The sequence below is a fragment of the Mastigoproctus giganteus genome, chromosome 5 (genome assembly GCF_048544385.1).
Source record: "Mastigoproctus giganteus isolate SK-2022 chromosome 5, ASM4854438v1, whole genome shotgun sequence".
Classification (NCBI taxonomy): domain Eukaryota; kingdom Metazoa; phylum Arthropoda; class Arachnida; order Uropygi; family Thelyphonidae; genus Mastigoproctus; species Mastigoproctus giganteus.
In genome coordinates, this window is record NC_143579.1 from 217,831,668 (window position 1) to 217,849,499 (window position 17,832).

Sequence of the window (17,832 nt, forward strand, 5' to 3'; positions counted from 1 at the left end):
CTCTATTACATTTGTATCGTGCTACTTATCAGATCTCGTTTAGACTACGGTGCTATCGTATATGATTCAGCTAGGAAAAGTGCATTAATCAGACTTAATACCATCCAATACAGTGCCCTTCGCACTGCTCTGGGTGCATTTAGAACATCCCCTGTTCAGAATCTGTATGTAAAGGCACACGAACCTCCACTTCACCTTCGAAGGAAAATGTTGCTTCTAAATTATGCAGCTAAAATTCAAAGCCTTCCAGACCATCCCGTTCGACCGTTGCTTTTGAATCCTGAGTGGACAGCATTCTATAACAGTAAACCGACTGAAAATGGACCAACTGGCATTAGACTAAAAGATTTTCTTCACACCTGGAATATTGATTTTGATAACATACTTCAAGAGAGCGATATTCCTAATCCACCCTGGTCTATAAATCTCCCTGACTGTGATACCCACTTTCAGCAATGGGGAAAGAACTCCCTGGCAGATGAAAATATCAAACAACTACATAAAGAACATGCCCTCAACAATATACAAAGCTACCAAATATATAGATGGCTCAAAAACAGGTTCTGCCGTTGGTGCCGCAGCTGTCTTTCCGTCTTTTACAGCTAGGAAAAGTCCATATCACTACCAGTTGAATGTAGCAGTTATACTGCTGAGTTATATGCAATCAAACTAGCCTTACAGAATATTAATACTCTCCACAATGCTAGCAGTATAATATACACTGATTCATTGAGTGCAATGTCTTCTTTGGGCAATCAATTTTCAATATCACAACCAATCAAAAAACAAATCATTTGCTGTTTAACCCTCTAGAAGTAGGAATTATTCAGTAAAATTCTGCTGGATTGCAGGGCATTCTGGTATCTTAGGCAGTTAGAGAGCAGATCAGGCAGCCAAAAAACCAAACAGTACAACACCAGCAAATTACCAAGTACCATATAGAGACTATTTGAAGCATATTAAAAAAGTCTGTATGTTTCAGTGGACAGAAATATGGAAGGCACAAAGTAATAACAAGTTGCCCCAAATCAAAGCAGAATCAGCGTTATGGATTTCCAGCTTCAGACAAAATAGACAGAAAGAAGTTGTACTAGCAAGACTAAGGATAGGACACACGCACCTAACCGATATGTTTCTACTCATGGGGGATGACCCACCTCGATGCACGCATTGTACACTACCGCTTACAGTCAAGCATATGCTTTTAGATTGTCCTCACTATTCCCATTTCAGAAGTACTTTCCATTCTCAATCACAACTGCAAGAACCGTTATCTCTTAACCACATGATTGGCAGTAGGGCTAACCTAGCTACACTCTATACCTTTCTGAAGCAAATACGTATATATGAATTCCTCTAATACCAAAATGGAACACATTATATTACTTTAGGATAATAATATAGGATCTGGCACATTTTGGCCTTAGCTGCCCGTGTGCCCTTAAACTCCAATACCAATACCAAAAAGACTGTTACTTATTCTCAGATGGATATCACCACCCAGACGGCACCGTTTCAGGGCTATTTGGCCCTACTTCGGTGGGCGGGTAGGTACCCGAGTGATGCAACGATGGCAAGACAGTTAAGTATAACTCCACAATATGAGAGACTATTTGGCTCTTCTTCTCCACCCACTTCTTTTCCTCTTCCACTCCTACTATTACTTTCCCACTACCTTTTTGCTTTTCTAAGTCTAATAGGGACAAGTGGATAGTCGAGTTGTTATCACACACAAATACAAAATAGCCCTGAAATGGTGCCATCTGGGTGGTGGTATCCATCTGAGAATAAGTAACATTTGTCTTCTCCTCAGGTGAAGCGTTACTTATTCAAAGTAGTGCAATATCATGGCAACTCGTGAAGGTATTCACAATATGAGATATAACTTAAAACGATGCCGTTTTGCTAACATTCTGTTAATTCAGATTTGGCTATGTATTATTGATGCTTTTGCACTATACTTGTACATAGTCTAGAAACAAGGCTATTAAATTGTTAAATAAACAATGCATGGTTCTTAGATAAATATTTTAATTAGTGGTGTTTTTTTTTTTTTTTTGATATTTCATGATTAACATGCTCTTTTAATTTACAGAAATATATCAACAGCCAGACATGACTTGATTTTTAAGTTTCCAACTCTGACTCAGTTCTTAATATCTAGTGATGTAGAAATGCAAGGCAAAGGTAAATTTTGGATTTTCTTTAGCTAATATTTCATTAATTAACAGTAATAAAAGCTATCCTGATATGGAGAAATTAAAAGTGAGGCAACGTTTACACTGTAATGGATCATACAATTTTAGCCTACTATTCATTAAACCTCTAGTTGGGGGGCTTAATATATTATGTTTTGAATTGTAGTATTTCTCCATTATGGTTGTGCTCACTTTCAGTCTGCATCATTAATGATTTTTTAATTAGAAAAGTACTACAAAAAAATATATGGTACCATGTTAATACAAGTGCTAAATGTCTGCTCCAGTGTTAATTTTTCATAGAGCTTTGGTACCACTTCTGGTTTTGTTGGTTTGTGTTGCCAAGCATGGGAAACGAGCTAGTCAGAAAATAATAACATTTTAAATTTTCAAATTCAGAGTTTTAAGCTATATCTTGCCCTTTATTCTGAAAAAGCCAAATAGTGTATAAACCATATGGCTGCTCTTGGATTTTTTTTTTTTTTTTTTTTTCTGTTTTGCACACCTACTAGAGTTGACTCATGATGGCATGGGCTAGGTGCAGCATAATACAACATGCCAGATTAATGCAGTATACCAGTTATAAAACACTGATGTGTTATAATTTGTATAATGAGTAGAAAAGAGCTGGAACATGAAATGAAAGTTTGAACACACATAATTTGCTACACGTGTGCATTTGTCAGAATGCTTGATTAGGGAGCCAATACCTGTCTCTAATATCCTTGTCAACATCCCAGATGCACACACATGCATGTGTATAGGGTCTTGACACACAATATATTTATTTATTTATCGCAATGTGCTTTGCAGCACTACAATGAATAAATATTGTACACAGAATTAATGTAAATGAAATATATTAAATATTACACTTATATTAATCTTATTTTATTGCTATTTTTATTTTATAAATTGGAATATGCCGATCTGAATGAGAAGGTTCTGCGTCTGATTTTTGATTTTCTGCCTCTGATTTTCCACCTAGGATAACAACCACAAGCATCTGCGATTTCATCCAGATGTACTTTTCTCCGGTATCTCAACAAGTTTCAAATAATGTCATCATAAATAGCATTCAAATAATTTTTTCCTCAAGGTAGGTTCATCTTGAATGTTTTCATTTATATGATATTTGACCAAAAATTGTTTGGACATTGGACTACTGAGCTTATTAAAAAGGAATATTTCTGCCTATCAAGATGAGAGCTAGGTCATTTAAAAAAATAAATTTTCCCTTCTCTTGGTTAAAAGTGACTGCTCTAACAATTTTTCAATGCTTTTTTATTTCTTGGCTGCAATGTTGTTTTTGTGTTTTGGTTGAATTGAAAATTTTTCTGTGGAATATTCTTCTCACAAACAACACAAAAGACAGTACTGCTATCAGTAGTAAAATCTTTGCTGTGATTGGCAATCCATGGTTCCATAAGTTCAATGGTAGATCTAAAGCCTTGACTGGATTGAGTAAGCTGAATGTTAATGTTATTCTTCCATTTGATAGGTGCATTATGGCCTTGCTGCCCTTGCACTGTAAAGCCTACAAACGAACAAACAAAGACAGTAGGAAATTTAAAATCGAGAAAGGAGTTCGACAAGGAGACACAATATCTCCGAAGCTGTTTATTGCTGCCCTTGAGGAAGCTTTCAGAAGATTAGACTGGTCGCAGAAAGGAGTCAATGTGAACGGAGAGTACCTAAACCATTTACGATTTGCAGATGACATTGTGGTCATAAGCCATGATCCCAAAGAATTAGAGGAAAATCTTAATCATTTATGCACAGTTAGTAAGGATTTTGGACTAAAGATGAATATGGCTAAAACAAAAGTAATGATGAACAAGTATGTCACGGAAAGGGAAATAATGATTGAAGGAGCAGTAATTGAAAAGGTGGAGTCATATACTTATCTGGGACAAGTTATTAGCTGTAATAATGATAAATGGCTGGAAGTCAAAAGAAGAATAAATTTTGGATGGATAGCATTCAGGAAATATAGTCACGTAGTGAGGAGCAATATCCCAGTTTGTCTGAAACATAAAATAATGAACCAATGTATACTCCCCACCATGACTTATGGAAGTGAAACTTGGGCCCTCACCAAAAGAATGGAAGAGAAGCTGAGAACTACACAGCGAAGAATGGAACAAATTATATTGGGAATCAGACTGTTAGATAAGAGAAACACATGGATTAGGCAGCAAACTCAAGTAAAGGACATTCTTATCAAAACTAAAGAACTAAAATGGTCTTGGGCAGGACACATAGCTCGAAGACATGATGACAGATGGACTAAGAAAATAACAGAATGGTACCCAAGAGGAGGTAGAAGAAAACCTGGAAGACAAAAGTGGAGATGGATAGATGAAATTCTTGAGTTTGTGTTTAGTAAATGGATGGCCAGTGCTCAAAACAGAAGGAACTAGAAAGTTGCTGGAGAGGCCTTCATCCTGCAGTGGATTGAAAATGGCTGATGATGATCATCATGTGGTATCAGTACTCGTCCTATGTGAGGAACTCTGCAAAGAATGTGCTATGGAAGTAGACCTTTCAAGAAGCCACTGATCTCAGACACCAGCTGAAAAATATGGATGTGTTGATGCCAGGGATGCAAAGGGTGGATTCAAGAAGACAAGGCAAGTCATATCTGATGAGTCTGAATTTGTTTTCAGTACTGATGGTAGAGTGCACTTATGGAAAAATTTGTCCTAGATACTGGAATCATCCTGTTATTTACTGGCAGCATAGGACTTCAAGCATCTGCCAAGCCCAATCCCATTGGGCATCTGTGCAATAAGTTGGAAGGGCATGTTTACTAGCACAGTCTATCTACGTTTTTGGAGATAACTGTGGGTATAATGCTGTGGGTGTGTTTTCATGGTATATGCTTGGTTCCCTGGTCTAGAGGACACCATCAATGCACATTTGGACATCACTGTAGATCAGACACCCAGCAGTGCCCTTGTGGAGAAGAATACTTTCAAGCTGACATTACAGCCATCCATTATACCAAATGTGTGGAAGAGTGGGTTGAGGAACACGACAAAGACTTCATGCATCTGCCCAGCCCAATCCCATTGGGCATCTGTGCAATAAGTTGGAAGGGCATGTTTGCCAGCACAGTCTTCTATCTACATTGCTCCGAGAACAGTTTTGTTACATATGGTACAGTTTTCTCATGTCACTTTTCAACACCTTGTTGTTCAGGTCATATTGTTTGGGAGCAGTAATTTGGGCCAACGTGCTTCATCATACTAATTAGCTGATGGTCCTAATAAAGTCCCCAGGAAGTATAGTTCATATGTTGTTGAGTGTTTCATTCTGTGCGATAGTCTTTTTTCTTTTATTAAAAAGACCCAGCTCATCATAAAGTATATCTCATGAATAATGAAAGCTTCTGGGTTTAATCGTTATCTGTGAGAGGGAAATGGGAACAACGTAGGTAGACATCATTGTTACCCGGTGGAAAAACGACCATATCATCATGTTTGGCACGGTTGTTAAAGAACACGTGGAATCGTTCAACAATTTGCCAGAGGGAGAGGGGTACAGAATTTATAGTTTTAACTCTGACATTCCCCAAGTTACAGAGTGGTTTTGAAACACATGAAGACCTGCAGTCCTCATTTATTTTGGATCAGATTTTTGCATACTGCAGAACCCCTTCTCCAGCTTTTTATGGAAAGCTTATTGCAACTGTTTTCTGTACAGCTGTTATTAGTTGTTGTTAGACATATGTCCTACAATGAAACTCAGGATTTTTAATAGTACTTCCGCATACTCGATTAATTATGCGAAGGAAGATTTCTGGTTTATTAGGAGAAAGAAGCTAATCATTCTGCATGACAAAGTTAAAAGTCTCACGCGTACCAGAACACGCGTTATAGTAAATTGGCTTTAAAAATTCGGAATCTTGGTGAGAAGTTTGATTCGACGGCGGAAAGAGACATTCATCGGGACTATGTGAGAAAAAAATGACCGGTCACTGTCTGTGACCCTACGAAACCCGTCAGTGACATGAGAATATTTATGGACCTTTTTCATAATGTAGTGAGTTAGTTGGTCTCATGCTTGGTCAGTTGGTTTTTTCCCTCTTGGAAACTCTAATATTTCGTCCAGCAAACGGGCAAATCGACCACAGAACTCATGCAACGTCGTCTAAGTTGCTGATGGCCCTAGATTCTAGAACACTAACAATCAATCAGTCACTGTTCGTGATGAGCGAATAAGTGTGATCGTGTTTTTGAGTTTTTTTTTTTTTTTTTTTTTTAACATGGTAACAGAATAAGTTGGATCCCGGAGGGAATTCTACTCCCCCTCCCCTAAAATTTGGGTCTGTCATCCGCAAAATAGACAGACAGACGGTTATTTTACAGATACAATGCGGAGTAGCCTCCTTTTTTCTGCTGTTTTAGTGGCACATATTGTGTCCATCGCTGTGTATAGGGCTACTCAAAAGCGATAGTAGTAGTGTCCCATAGAATTTTGGTTGATTACTGACCTGTTTTTCTGTCCCAGAAAGTGCGTATCGTCATTGTGCAGTGGGAGAGAGGTGCACCAGGGCTCGGAGTTGATTCGGACTTCATAATGTGATGTCAACGAGGATCTTATGTCTTTTCAGCCTTTAAACAATGCACGGTACTAAGTACTCTAGGTTCTTATACCTTTCGATTTTGGGAGTTTCATTAAAATCGGTGTCACCATCTTGAGGCCGACAATTCTTTATATTACATTATTAAAATCCATATGAGGCTTGACTTTTGGGCTATTCTGTATTGTTGCTTATATTTTTTTTATTATTTTTTATTATTATTTTATTATTATTGTTTTATTATTATTTTTTGTTTGTAGTCCATTATTGCTTTGCATAAAGATATGGATAAAAATATTGTTGTTTATTAGTGCTGACAAAGTTTCATCCAAAATGAGAAGTTTATTAGTGCTGACAAAGTTTCATCCAAAATGAGAAATCCAAGTAACATAATATAACAGAGTAAAAAGTTTTAATAGTTGGTAGCCAATTTAGTAACAGACGAGTGAAGTAAGAAGGAAGTAAATCATTAAGGTAATGGCTTGTACCTGAGAACAACACACTCTTGTAGTCCTAGTTATGTTAATGATGTTGCTTTGCGTACCGAATAAGATAAACAATGGCAATGAAAAACAAAATTGCATACTTTGAGAGGTCCATTGTTTACAGCTGTTTGTCACTTCCTTTCTGATTTAGTGAGATGTCTGATTTATAATATTACAGTCTGCTTTGTGCGAGTCATGATTCGCAAGAAAGAAATTCAGAAAAATGCTTAAATTATTTTTGGTGTTGAAAGATGGTATTGTAACAACTAGGGCTACATATCTAGTTCGTTTTTATAGACTTCAAAAATTAATTCAGGTATATGTTACTATGAATGCAATTTGTGCTTTTCATACGACAGTACCTTGGTGCATACTTGTAGGCCATATATAATTGTGTAAGATCCTTATCAAAAACAGGATGTGTGTGAAGTAACACCACTATACTGCGTTTTTATTCTATCTCTCGACATTTGCACTTAATATAAACCGTTAGGCAAAGTAATGGTATAAATGACCGAAACTCAATAATTAGCAAAATAATTGTTATAAGTAATTGAAATTTTTGTATGATAGTGCATTAAACAAAATATGAAAATTAAGTTATATATCTGAAAGTGAGTATGCAACAGAGGATACCGTAAACTTTAATAGAGGACATAATTATCTCTAATGGCTAGGCAACAGTTGAAGCGGGGGATCTCATGCTGTTAATGTGTACAGCAGTCCTGGTGGCACACCTGATTTGAGATAAAATGGCACAGTTTGAAAATCGTGCAAGTTTCTGGTGGATGGTTGATAATCGAAATCTTTCTCCGTACAGCATCTCATACACGGTCAGATTCATTTTAGGAGAGCTGTGGCTACTGCATTCGGTAATTATCCTCTCTGAAGAAAGTCCTTCATCACTTGCACTATATGGGGGAGGGAACTGGTAACTTACTGCAACCCTAAAAGTGTGGCATATTATTCAAGTAGGTCGGCCTTATACCACACAGCAGGCACAGTTCCTCTATTGTAAATGTGCAACTGCGTAACACCATTGCGCATCAGATTTGCCCAAGACTACCTTCGTAATGGTCCCTTTACTTGATGTTTATGAATTACATTTGAGTTCTCCCTTCTGTATGTACATAAAACTCATGCTGTACAGTGATTCTGAATTAACCTGTGAATACTAAATTAGACCATTGCTCATGGGTTAAAATCTGTAACGGATTGGAAATTTTATACAAAGTGCCCTGAAATTAACTTCTTTTTTTTTTAAATTGCAAAATTTATATTTTATCTATTAAATGTAAAATATATTATACAGAGTCGGACAACAACAATCATCTATTTTAAAAGTGGCGCCATTTCACAGAGGTTGCAGTGGTTAGTTGCGATTTGTGTTCTGGAGTAGTCATTCAGCAAATAGGAGTGGTTACCGAATAAACATCGTGCATTTGCTGTGGAAACATATTTTTTTTTTTTTTTTTTTTTTTTAATTCGGATGACCCTGTTGTTGAGTACGCAACAGGAATTTAGACACAACTTCAACATCGGAAGAAATGGTAGAGTTCCAGGTCGAAAGAACCATAACATTGGATTTACAAATTTAGAACAAGCATGTACTCCAGAAAACATCGAAAGAATCAGCAACGTTATAATGCAGTAATCGAATATCTGTTAGTCTTCAGTTAAGAGAATTGAATATATCTGAATGAAGTGTACTCTGTATATTGCATATCGTTCCATCCGTATAAAAAGCAAATGGTTCAACAGTTGTTTGTGAGTTGGATGCACGTTTGATTTCTGCAGTATTTTCTACAGAGGATGAACAGTGATCCAGGCTTAATCATGAGTGGCGAGGTTCAGCCCACTTTCGTTTGAATGGATATGTAAATAAAGAAAATTTTAGACATTGGGCAGCCGAAAATCCACCGTCACCTTCACGAACGCTTCACATCCAAAAAAGTTACCGTTTGGTGTGGAGTATATGCTTTGGGCATCATCGGTCCGTAGTTTTGTGAAAATGCTAATGGTTCAATTGTTACATAACTTCAGTCCTAGATAGTATGAACCATAGCTGTAATGCTCAATACGTTCTACGTTGATATCAATATTTGTTAAATAATAAGAGAAGTTTACATCAATGTAGTACGCAGAACACTTCCGTAAGTGTTCTACGTACTGTATTGAGGTAAATTTCTCTTATTATTTTACAAATAACTTCAGTCCTATATGTAAACATGCTACAAAATTTGTAAGAGAGCTTATTCACCAAAAAGGAGTCAACTTACAGAATGTTTGGTTCAACAGGACTGTGTTACGGCACATACCGAGACACGGATACTTTAAAGAAAATGTTTCCAAATCACATTGTCTCATTTTGCTAACGTAAATTACCCACCACGATCACCAGATTTATCTGTTTGCAGTTTCTTTTTACGGATTTTCTTAAAATCGAAAGTCTCTGTAAACCATCCATAGACACTTTGCAATTGTAACAAAACATTCGTGATGAAATTTAAAGAACACCAGAAACATTACACAGAGCAATGGATAATGTGAGAATACGAGTAGAAGATTGTGTTTGCAGTGGTGGTGACCTTTTAAAGGACATTATTTTCAAACACATACTAGTGCTTTGATGTATATTATTAAAATGTCTTAATAATTTGAAGTATAAAGAATTTGAAGACTTAAGTGGATTACATGTAGAGGCGTAACTAGGGTTGATGAAAACTTTTTTTGGAATTTTTATATTTTTTAACCATAAAAAGGCGTCCCCCAAATTTAACGCCCAAGGCCCGTGCCCCACCTGCTTCACCCTAGTTACGCCACTAGTTAATGTTACACGACTTAAGAGCAGATTTAAAGCTTCAAACTCTTTATTTCCTACTCCTTATTCTTCCTTCTGTCCTATATTTTCAGTAGTTCTGGCAATTTATGCATTGACCACTACATCCAGTTACTTTATCATATTTTATTCGTCTGTAATATGTTTGTTTCCGCTTTAACTGCGCACTACCAAAAGTTTTTAGAAACTCGAGGGTTGGATAGCCCTACTTTTAGTGTTCAAGTTGAACAAAAAGCACAGAGAAAGAAGTTATTTTCACATTTGATTTGAGTTGTTATATTGCTACGGTCAATTTCTAGTTCATTTTTGCTAGAGCATGAAATAGGTTCAAATTGGACATGATTTGTGCAAACAATATACCTTTTAAGATAGATATGTTATTTGTACCTATACACACTTGAATAAATACGACTTTTTCAACTTAATGTTTCACATTTTGTGTCCTGATTTTGAATGCCCCTGTTGACATCTGTCAGCCGAAGAAATGTTTGTGTTTTATAACTCAGTAGAGCATCCAGTGGTCTCTGTTTAAAGACCAATTACAGTTGAAATTACAAGACGAATAGTTTAGCGATCCACCGTCGATGGATGTATATTTTCGTAATCAGATGTGCAGATCTAAATATTTTACCGAGAATTTAGAAATTAGTGAACAATTCCCTTTTTACAGTTGCCTAATTCAAATGAAACGCATTTCAGATATGGGGGGGGGGGAGTTCTCTGAGGCTCTCCGGTTCTGTTTAAATCAACTGGCCTTCCTATATTGGAGTTTCCTCCCATGTATGGAATCCTTGGTCCCATATCTGGCCATGAAAACTTGGATACAGCAAATAGAATTATTGCAAATGAAATTCATCCACTATCTTTCTAGCCTCTATTGTGTTCTATCTGAATCTCTGCTCCTACTTCAAACCGGAATCTTTGAAAGCGCGGCGAATTGAACTTCAAGCTGCTATACCATACTTTCTCTGGATCAGCTTATCTGCCAGAGCTCCTGTGCCGTATTAACTTTCATACACTGGCGGCAGCTACTAGACAGGATTACTTTCCACATTGTCCAAGAACTCCTTTAAAAGAACTATGGCATTTATAAACCAGCATCAGTTGGATCTTTTTTTTAGACAGAGAAGTGTTTCCCAGGGCTATCTGGAGCCGGTTATCTGGTTGATGGTTTCTTTATATGCGACGTTTCTTGTGATTTTTTTTTTTTTTTTTTTTTTTTTTTCCCATGATATAGTAGTAAATGAAAGCGATTAACACTATTCTTTCCCTAGTCTTGGACCGATTCTCCGATAAAACTGTACTATCACTGTACATGTATTATTTTTTAATGTATAATCTACTTTTAAACTTTATAAATTAATGTTTAAAATCTTATGTTTCTGCATGTATTGCATACATGCAGAAACATAAGATTTAGCAGTGTTCTAATACACTCTGTTAAATTTAATAATAATTAATAATTATTACTATTTCTCCCTGATGGGGTTTCCACCCCGTGACGGGTACTGCTACCGAGTGCACGGGTTGGTTATGTCTAGTGTTGGTCGAGGAACTCTGACTATCCTACAGATGTTCAAGTTGCGACTTTCTATAGTTCCTTGTAGGTGTCCTCTGGGATACATATTGCTGCTAGGCTGTTATGTAGGGTCTTTCGCACCATACCGGTGGTTGATACGATGATCAATGAGATGTGTATGCCACATCTCTTTAATCTCCTGTCTTAGGTTCGTGTGCTTTCTGATTTTTCCCTCATGAGTTTTCTGGAGGTTGTCAGCGTTGGGCACCACAACTTCAATGAGGTAGGTAGCCTTTTCCTTCTTATCGAAGGGTTATGTCCGGTCTGTTGTGCGGAATTGTCTTGTCCTGTATAATGGCGCGGTCCCAGTACAGCCTGTGGGTTGGGGTTTCTGGTACTGCCTGAGGTTCGTACTTTTAATACGGTACACTTTCTTTGATCAACTGGCATTTCCTTGCTAGTTTCTGATGTATTATCCTGGCTACTTGGTCGTGTCTACGAGTGTACTCAGTCTGGGTGATCACCTAGCATCCCGCAGCGATGTGTTGGATCGTGTTTATTATTATTATTATTCACTCTGATTGGGGGTTCCACCAAGTACGCAGGGTGGTTATGTCTGGTGTTACTGTAGGTCGAGGAACTCTCTGACTATCCTACAGGTGTTCAGGATTGCGACTTTCTCAGTTCCTTGAAGAGTCCTATTCCCGCTAGGCTGTTATGCAGGGTCTTTGGCACCACACCGGTGGTTGACACGATGATCGGGATGGTTGTTATTTGTTACATAATGCCACATCTCTTTGACCACCTGTCTTAGGTTCATGTTATTATTATTATTGATGAATTTACCTCTCGGGAATTGGCGATCTGAAATTATGCATATACAGCATACATTATTTTTTTTATAATAACCAATATTAAATAATAAAGTTAAATTAAAAAGTAATAATTAATAAAGTAAGGTTCATCGTTTATTATACACGAGACACCTAGCAACGTATTTTACGAAATGGTTGCTGTTAACATCATGCTGTCTGAAAAATACGCGCAGCAATTATACAACAAAAATTTTCTTTTTGTTTGTTTTATGCAAATGCTTATTACGACTGCTATATATTTGTGTTACTTGCGGTCAGCAATCTTTTGTCATTTCCGTAGAGATTTGAAATACTCCCACACTGTGGTATGTAGTGTTTCTTTTCACCTTGATAGCTCTAATTGCCGTAGATGTATACTCGAAGATAAGCACGCAGTTATGTTATTGCATTAGTACATTGTAATACTCGGTGGCTGCGTTTCATGACTCCTTACGTGACAACTAAAGGATTTAATGGGCGTCCACAGTCGAATGTAGTCCATAATCCTCTGACAATGGTCCGCTTAATGAATTTGTTGTACTGTAGTGACTTATCTTTAATCTCTGGCGACGTCTGGTGAGTGGCTCACGTTTTATACGAGATTGTGCTGATGAAAAGTAATGCCTTCTATTTTTTACCCTCTTAATAATGGATGAAGATATTTTAATGAAACGAAAACACATGTAGCATTTACGTGCTACCACGACACATGTTTACTTCTCTACGCACTTCCTCCAGCGCAAAGGGTGGCTTCATGTGCAAAAGTTCACTATAAAAACATATGGAAACCCTTTCGTCGACCTGCTTTTCTGCTGTGCACTCATTGCAACGATTCGTCCGTCAATCGATTACTTTAACGTCTAATTTTATCGGCTGATAAGCTTATTCGTGGAAACAATTGCGTATTAATCAGTTTGACAAGTGATTCTATTTTGTGATCTGAATTTCAGAACATGGCACTTGTTATTTATAAAATCGAATACACATATTTTGAATAATCCAGTGTTATAATGAATAATTTAATAAAAAATAATTTCTCATCATTGTAAATAATTCTAAACAATGACACTCATTTTAGGAAGGATGTAGAGTTGCTTCAGCGAGTACAGAGAAGGGCAACAAGATTGGTGAGGGGAACGAAGGGGTCCTCTTACCAAGAAAGTTCTGCAGATTGCCTAGTCTGGAGACTAGGTACCTGCAAGGTGATCTGATTGAGGTGTATAATGCTTTGAATGTGTTGAGTGGGCTCAATTCTGATGGGATTCTTCCTCTTGCTCAGATTTCGAACCTGAGGGGGCATAAATTCAAATTGAGGAAAGAAAGTTGAAGAATAGATGTGCGGAAATTTGCCTCTAGCCAGCGGGTAGTTGATTGCTGGAACAAACTTCCGTCTGCCGTTGTGAAAGTTGGTAGCTTAAATAAATTCAAGGAGGAACTGGACAAACTTTTAGAGAGAATGAATGTGAAATTTTTTTTTTTTTTTTTTTTTTTTTTGGCTGATGCTACATAACTTTGCTTTCTTGCATCACATGCCTCTACTACTTAAATTAATAAAATAAAATAAAAAATCTTTTTGCGAATTAACCTAATATAATATTTAAAAATGTTCTTGTTTACACACCGGCATGACCACCATATCAGTGGAGCTTATAATAAATCAATCAATACAAATTGTGAATCGTATTTAGTAGTCAAGGGTTCTGAACCCCGGTCCACTCAAAGAGTGTGCTACTGCACTCGCGAGATTCGGCGATGCTCCTAAAACCCAACAATAATACAACACTATGATACTGTCGGAGACAAAAGTTCAAGATGGAGGAAACAAATTATTTTGAATTTACATCATCATTATTACAATCAGATGCTTTTATAGCTTAAGTGAAGAAAGCGCTAGCACGTTGATTTAATTGGCAGCTGTACCAATCATTAAAATTACACAGGTCAAAGTGATTGACAGGCGAAACTGTTCAGAGCAAAAATTAAGGTTCCACACACGCACAAACCTTCAAACTTAACAGCTTCGTGCCATAAGGTACACACCCGCTGCAGCAATTAAGTGACCTTGTCGGTCGATCAGAAATGCTCGACGCCGTCGTGGGCGCTGAAATTTTCCGCCGTACATCTTCGATGTATTTGTGATCTCATCAACAGCAGGGATTCATACATGTCGATATATATATATATATTTTTTTTTTTCTAAATGCTTGTCAGATAATGAAAGAGCAATATCTTTTTATATTAAACAGACCATGGCGTCCACGCTGTTCAACTATCAAAAGCTGGGTTACATTTTTTTTTTTTTTTTTTACACTCGGGATGCAGAGGGCAGGAAGACTAGTTTCTCTGACACTGCTTGAAAATATTGATGCTATTCATACGGCGCCCTCGTGGTTGGCATGATCGCCGTCCTCAAATTGAGTGGAAAAGACCTGAGTTCGAATCGCGTCGATGACCGGAAGAATTTTTATGGGTCTTTTTAACATTGTGACTGAGTTAGTCGGGCTCAGTCTAGGGGTGGCATGGTATTTTCTTCGAACTCGAATTTTTCGGCCAACAAACAGAAAATCGACCTCATAACACGCAATTTACAGAATTTAATGTACACGGAGCGAGATGGCTTTAGTCGGCGATGCTCCTAAAACTCAACAATAACAACAACGCTATGATACTGTCGGAGAGACGAATGTCTGCTAAACGGATTAGATGAGACTCTAGTTATGTCCAAAGAAAGGGCTGAATATGTTATTCATGATATTTTGGACATGCGGAAGCTTTTTGCCGAATTGGTCACTTACGAGTGCCTGAATGCTGATCAAAAGCGACAGCGTATCCTGTCTTCAACTGCTATTTTCACCATTTTAAGCAAAGTAGTTGATTTTTGGCGCGAATTATAACCATGGATGAAATATGGTTGTTTCTTTGTGATCCATAAACCGAAGAACAGTCAAAAGAGTTGGGGCACCGTGGGACTTTTGGACTTTTCTTATGTGACTTTTCTTTGGACGGAAGAATGGCTTTTGGAACAAGAATGGGATTTTGTTAATTGACTACCTGGAAATGGCTAAAATGATAACTGCTAAGCATTATTCATCACTTTTTGAACAAACTTGAAGGAGGAATTTGAAGACCAAACGCAGGGGAAGTTCACCCGAGGAATGCTGTTTTTGGGGGACAATTCTTCTGCACAAACAGCACATCAAACACATGCCAATTTGGCTGAACTAAGCTTCCGACTTATCATCCACCATATTCATGAGATCTTTGACCCTCGAACCCCCGGCATCCTCTCGTACTTTCCAGACACACACTGCAGAATTTAGTGCCAGTTGACGTATTTAGCATGGGAAGATTAAATCCCTGAGGGTGTGTGCCTCCTAAGACCTCAGAGATTTAATCTATGAAAATGATTACCAAGGTTTGGGGGTGGGGGGAACCATTGGCCACACCTTCCGTCATTTTATTACTTGTTCTTTTACCGTAGTCAACTCGTGAAAACTTCATCCCTAGCTGATATTTTCATTCAAGCCACTCATGCCACGAAAATTTCAACGAATTGCACAACAGTTGTCTGTGATCAGTTACTGTCAATGTTTCTGACTCTACAGCCTGCAACTAATTAGGCTTGACGTAGCCAAGCGTTCAGGAGCGAGAGTGCATAGCACGCGTTCCTTGAGTGGACCGGGGTCCGATCCCGTGACTACTAAATACGATAAATATTTGTATTGACGATTTATTGTAAACTCTACTGACTTGGTTGTCGTGCCGGAATATAAACAGAAAAAAAAATTAATGACTTAATTATCGAAGTTCATCATGTGTCTGTGGGTCGCTTTATGGGCAATTGATATTCCACTGCCCACAACACTCGGACCCAAAAGTTTGAGCTAGAAGCCTGCTTGCTTCCCCCCCCCCCCTTCCAGTTAAGGAACAAATAAAAAACAGTATTTGATTAAATCAAGCTTTATATTATACTGCTGACAAAATAGGAACTCTCCAAATCACAGTTTCGGCCATACATTCGAGCACCAGATAACAGGTGACTCACTGATATATAAAGAAGGCGTATGGGCTATACATGTTCTCATCGTGGCATGTAGGTCAGAGCTGACTGATTTCAAACGGGATGCTATTGTAGGTTGTCATATTGCTGGCTTATCGATGCGTGCAATTGCTGACATAATCAACCTCCTCGCACCGAGTGGAAAAGACATGAGTTCGAATCTGGTCAAAGACGCGAGTAATTTTTATAATTCTTTTTCACAACACGGATGAGTTAATGGTCTCAGACGAAGATAGCATGATTTTTTTTTTCCTGGGAACTCTGGTTTTTCTTCTAGCAAACAAAAAAACTATTATTTTAGACCACACGAATAATTAAATTCATCTGCTGTGCTGTGTTTGTTATGTCTGTAAATTTCGTGTGTTCTATGGTCAATTTGTCTGTGTTACTGGACGACTAAAACCCCCAGTTTCTGGGGGAGAAACCTTGCATCTACGTCTGAGACCGATTAACTCAGCCTCGGAGTGAAAAAATTCGAAGGGATTGGAACCCGGGCCTTTTCCACCTGGTGTGGGGAGGGCGGTGACGATACCACTGTGCTAACGCGCACACTCTTCTAGCAAACAGCAATTCAACCACAGAACAAGCAATTTACAGACATATATATAGCGCCTGATGCACCTAACAACAGCAGTTGCTGACGCCTACGACATCCAGTCGACCCTCGCTGATGTTATCATGAAATGGAACAATAATGATACTTCCGCTGTCCAGCAACGCACAGGAAGAGCTTGGAAGGAAGCTCACTCCTCGTGGCCAGAGGATACTTGGAAATGTAGTAAAACTCCGAAACATTCATGAAAAAAAAAAAAAAAAAAACCATCAACCAGGAGTTTAAGGCGTCAACAGGGATTGAAACTTGTACTACTACCGCATTCCAGATTTTCTATTTTAATGGAAGGGCCGCGGCGCATAAACCAAAAGTCACCAATTGCGTTCAGCGGTCTCGCCTTTTTGGTTCAACAACTGCCCTAGCTGGTCTATAGAGAATTGGAAATCGGTTCTGTGGTGTGACGACTCTCGCCACGCCCTATTATGATCAGATGGACAGGTATGAAGGATGCCTAGACAACGTCAGTTTCTGCAGTGCAATTATGCCAACAGTGATATTCGGAAGAGATCGGGTTATGTTGCGTCGCTGTTTCTCATGGTATGGACTAGGACCTTGGTGGCTGTGCGGGGAACTACGAACGCTGACGCCTACCTTAACATTTTGGTCAATTCTGTGCTCCCTATGATACAGCACTTCTTTGATACACATCCATGTTGTTTCAACTCAGAATAATGCA

General features: G+C 38.1%; 1 protein-coding gene across 1 annotated transcript in view; it reads left to right on the forward strand.

The window, feature by feature from the left end:
• LOC150086112 (rho family-interacting cell polarization regulator 2-like) overlaps positions 1-17,832 on the forward strand; it is a 324,874-nt gene that overhangs the window by 56,548 nt on the left and 250,494 nt on the right. The window contains exon 2 of the mRNA XM_090374381.1: positions 2,096-2,187. Within this exon, the coding sequence (XP_090230507.1) occupies positions 2,175-2,187 (13 nt within the window). The 5' untranslated portion in view covers positions 2,096-2,174. The remainder of the gene's footprint in view (positions 1-2,095; positions 2,188-17,832) is intronic.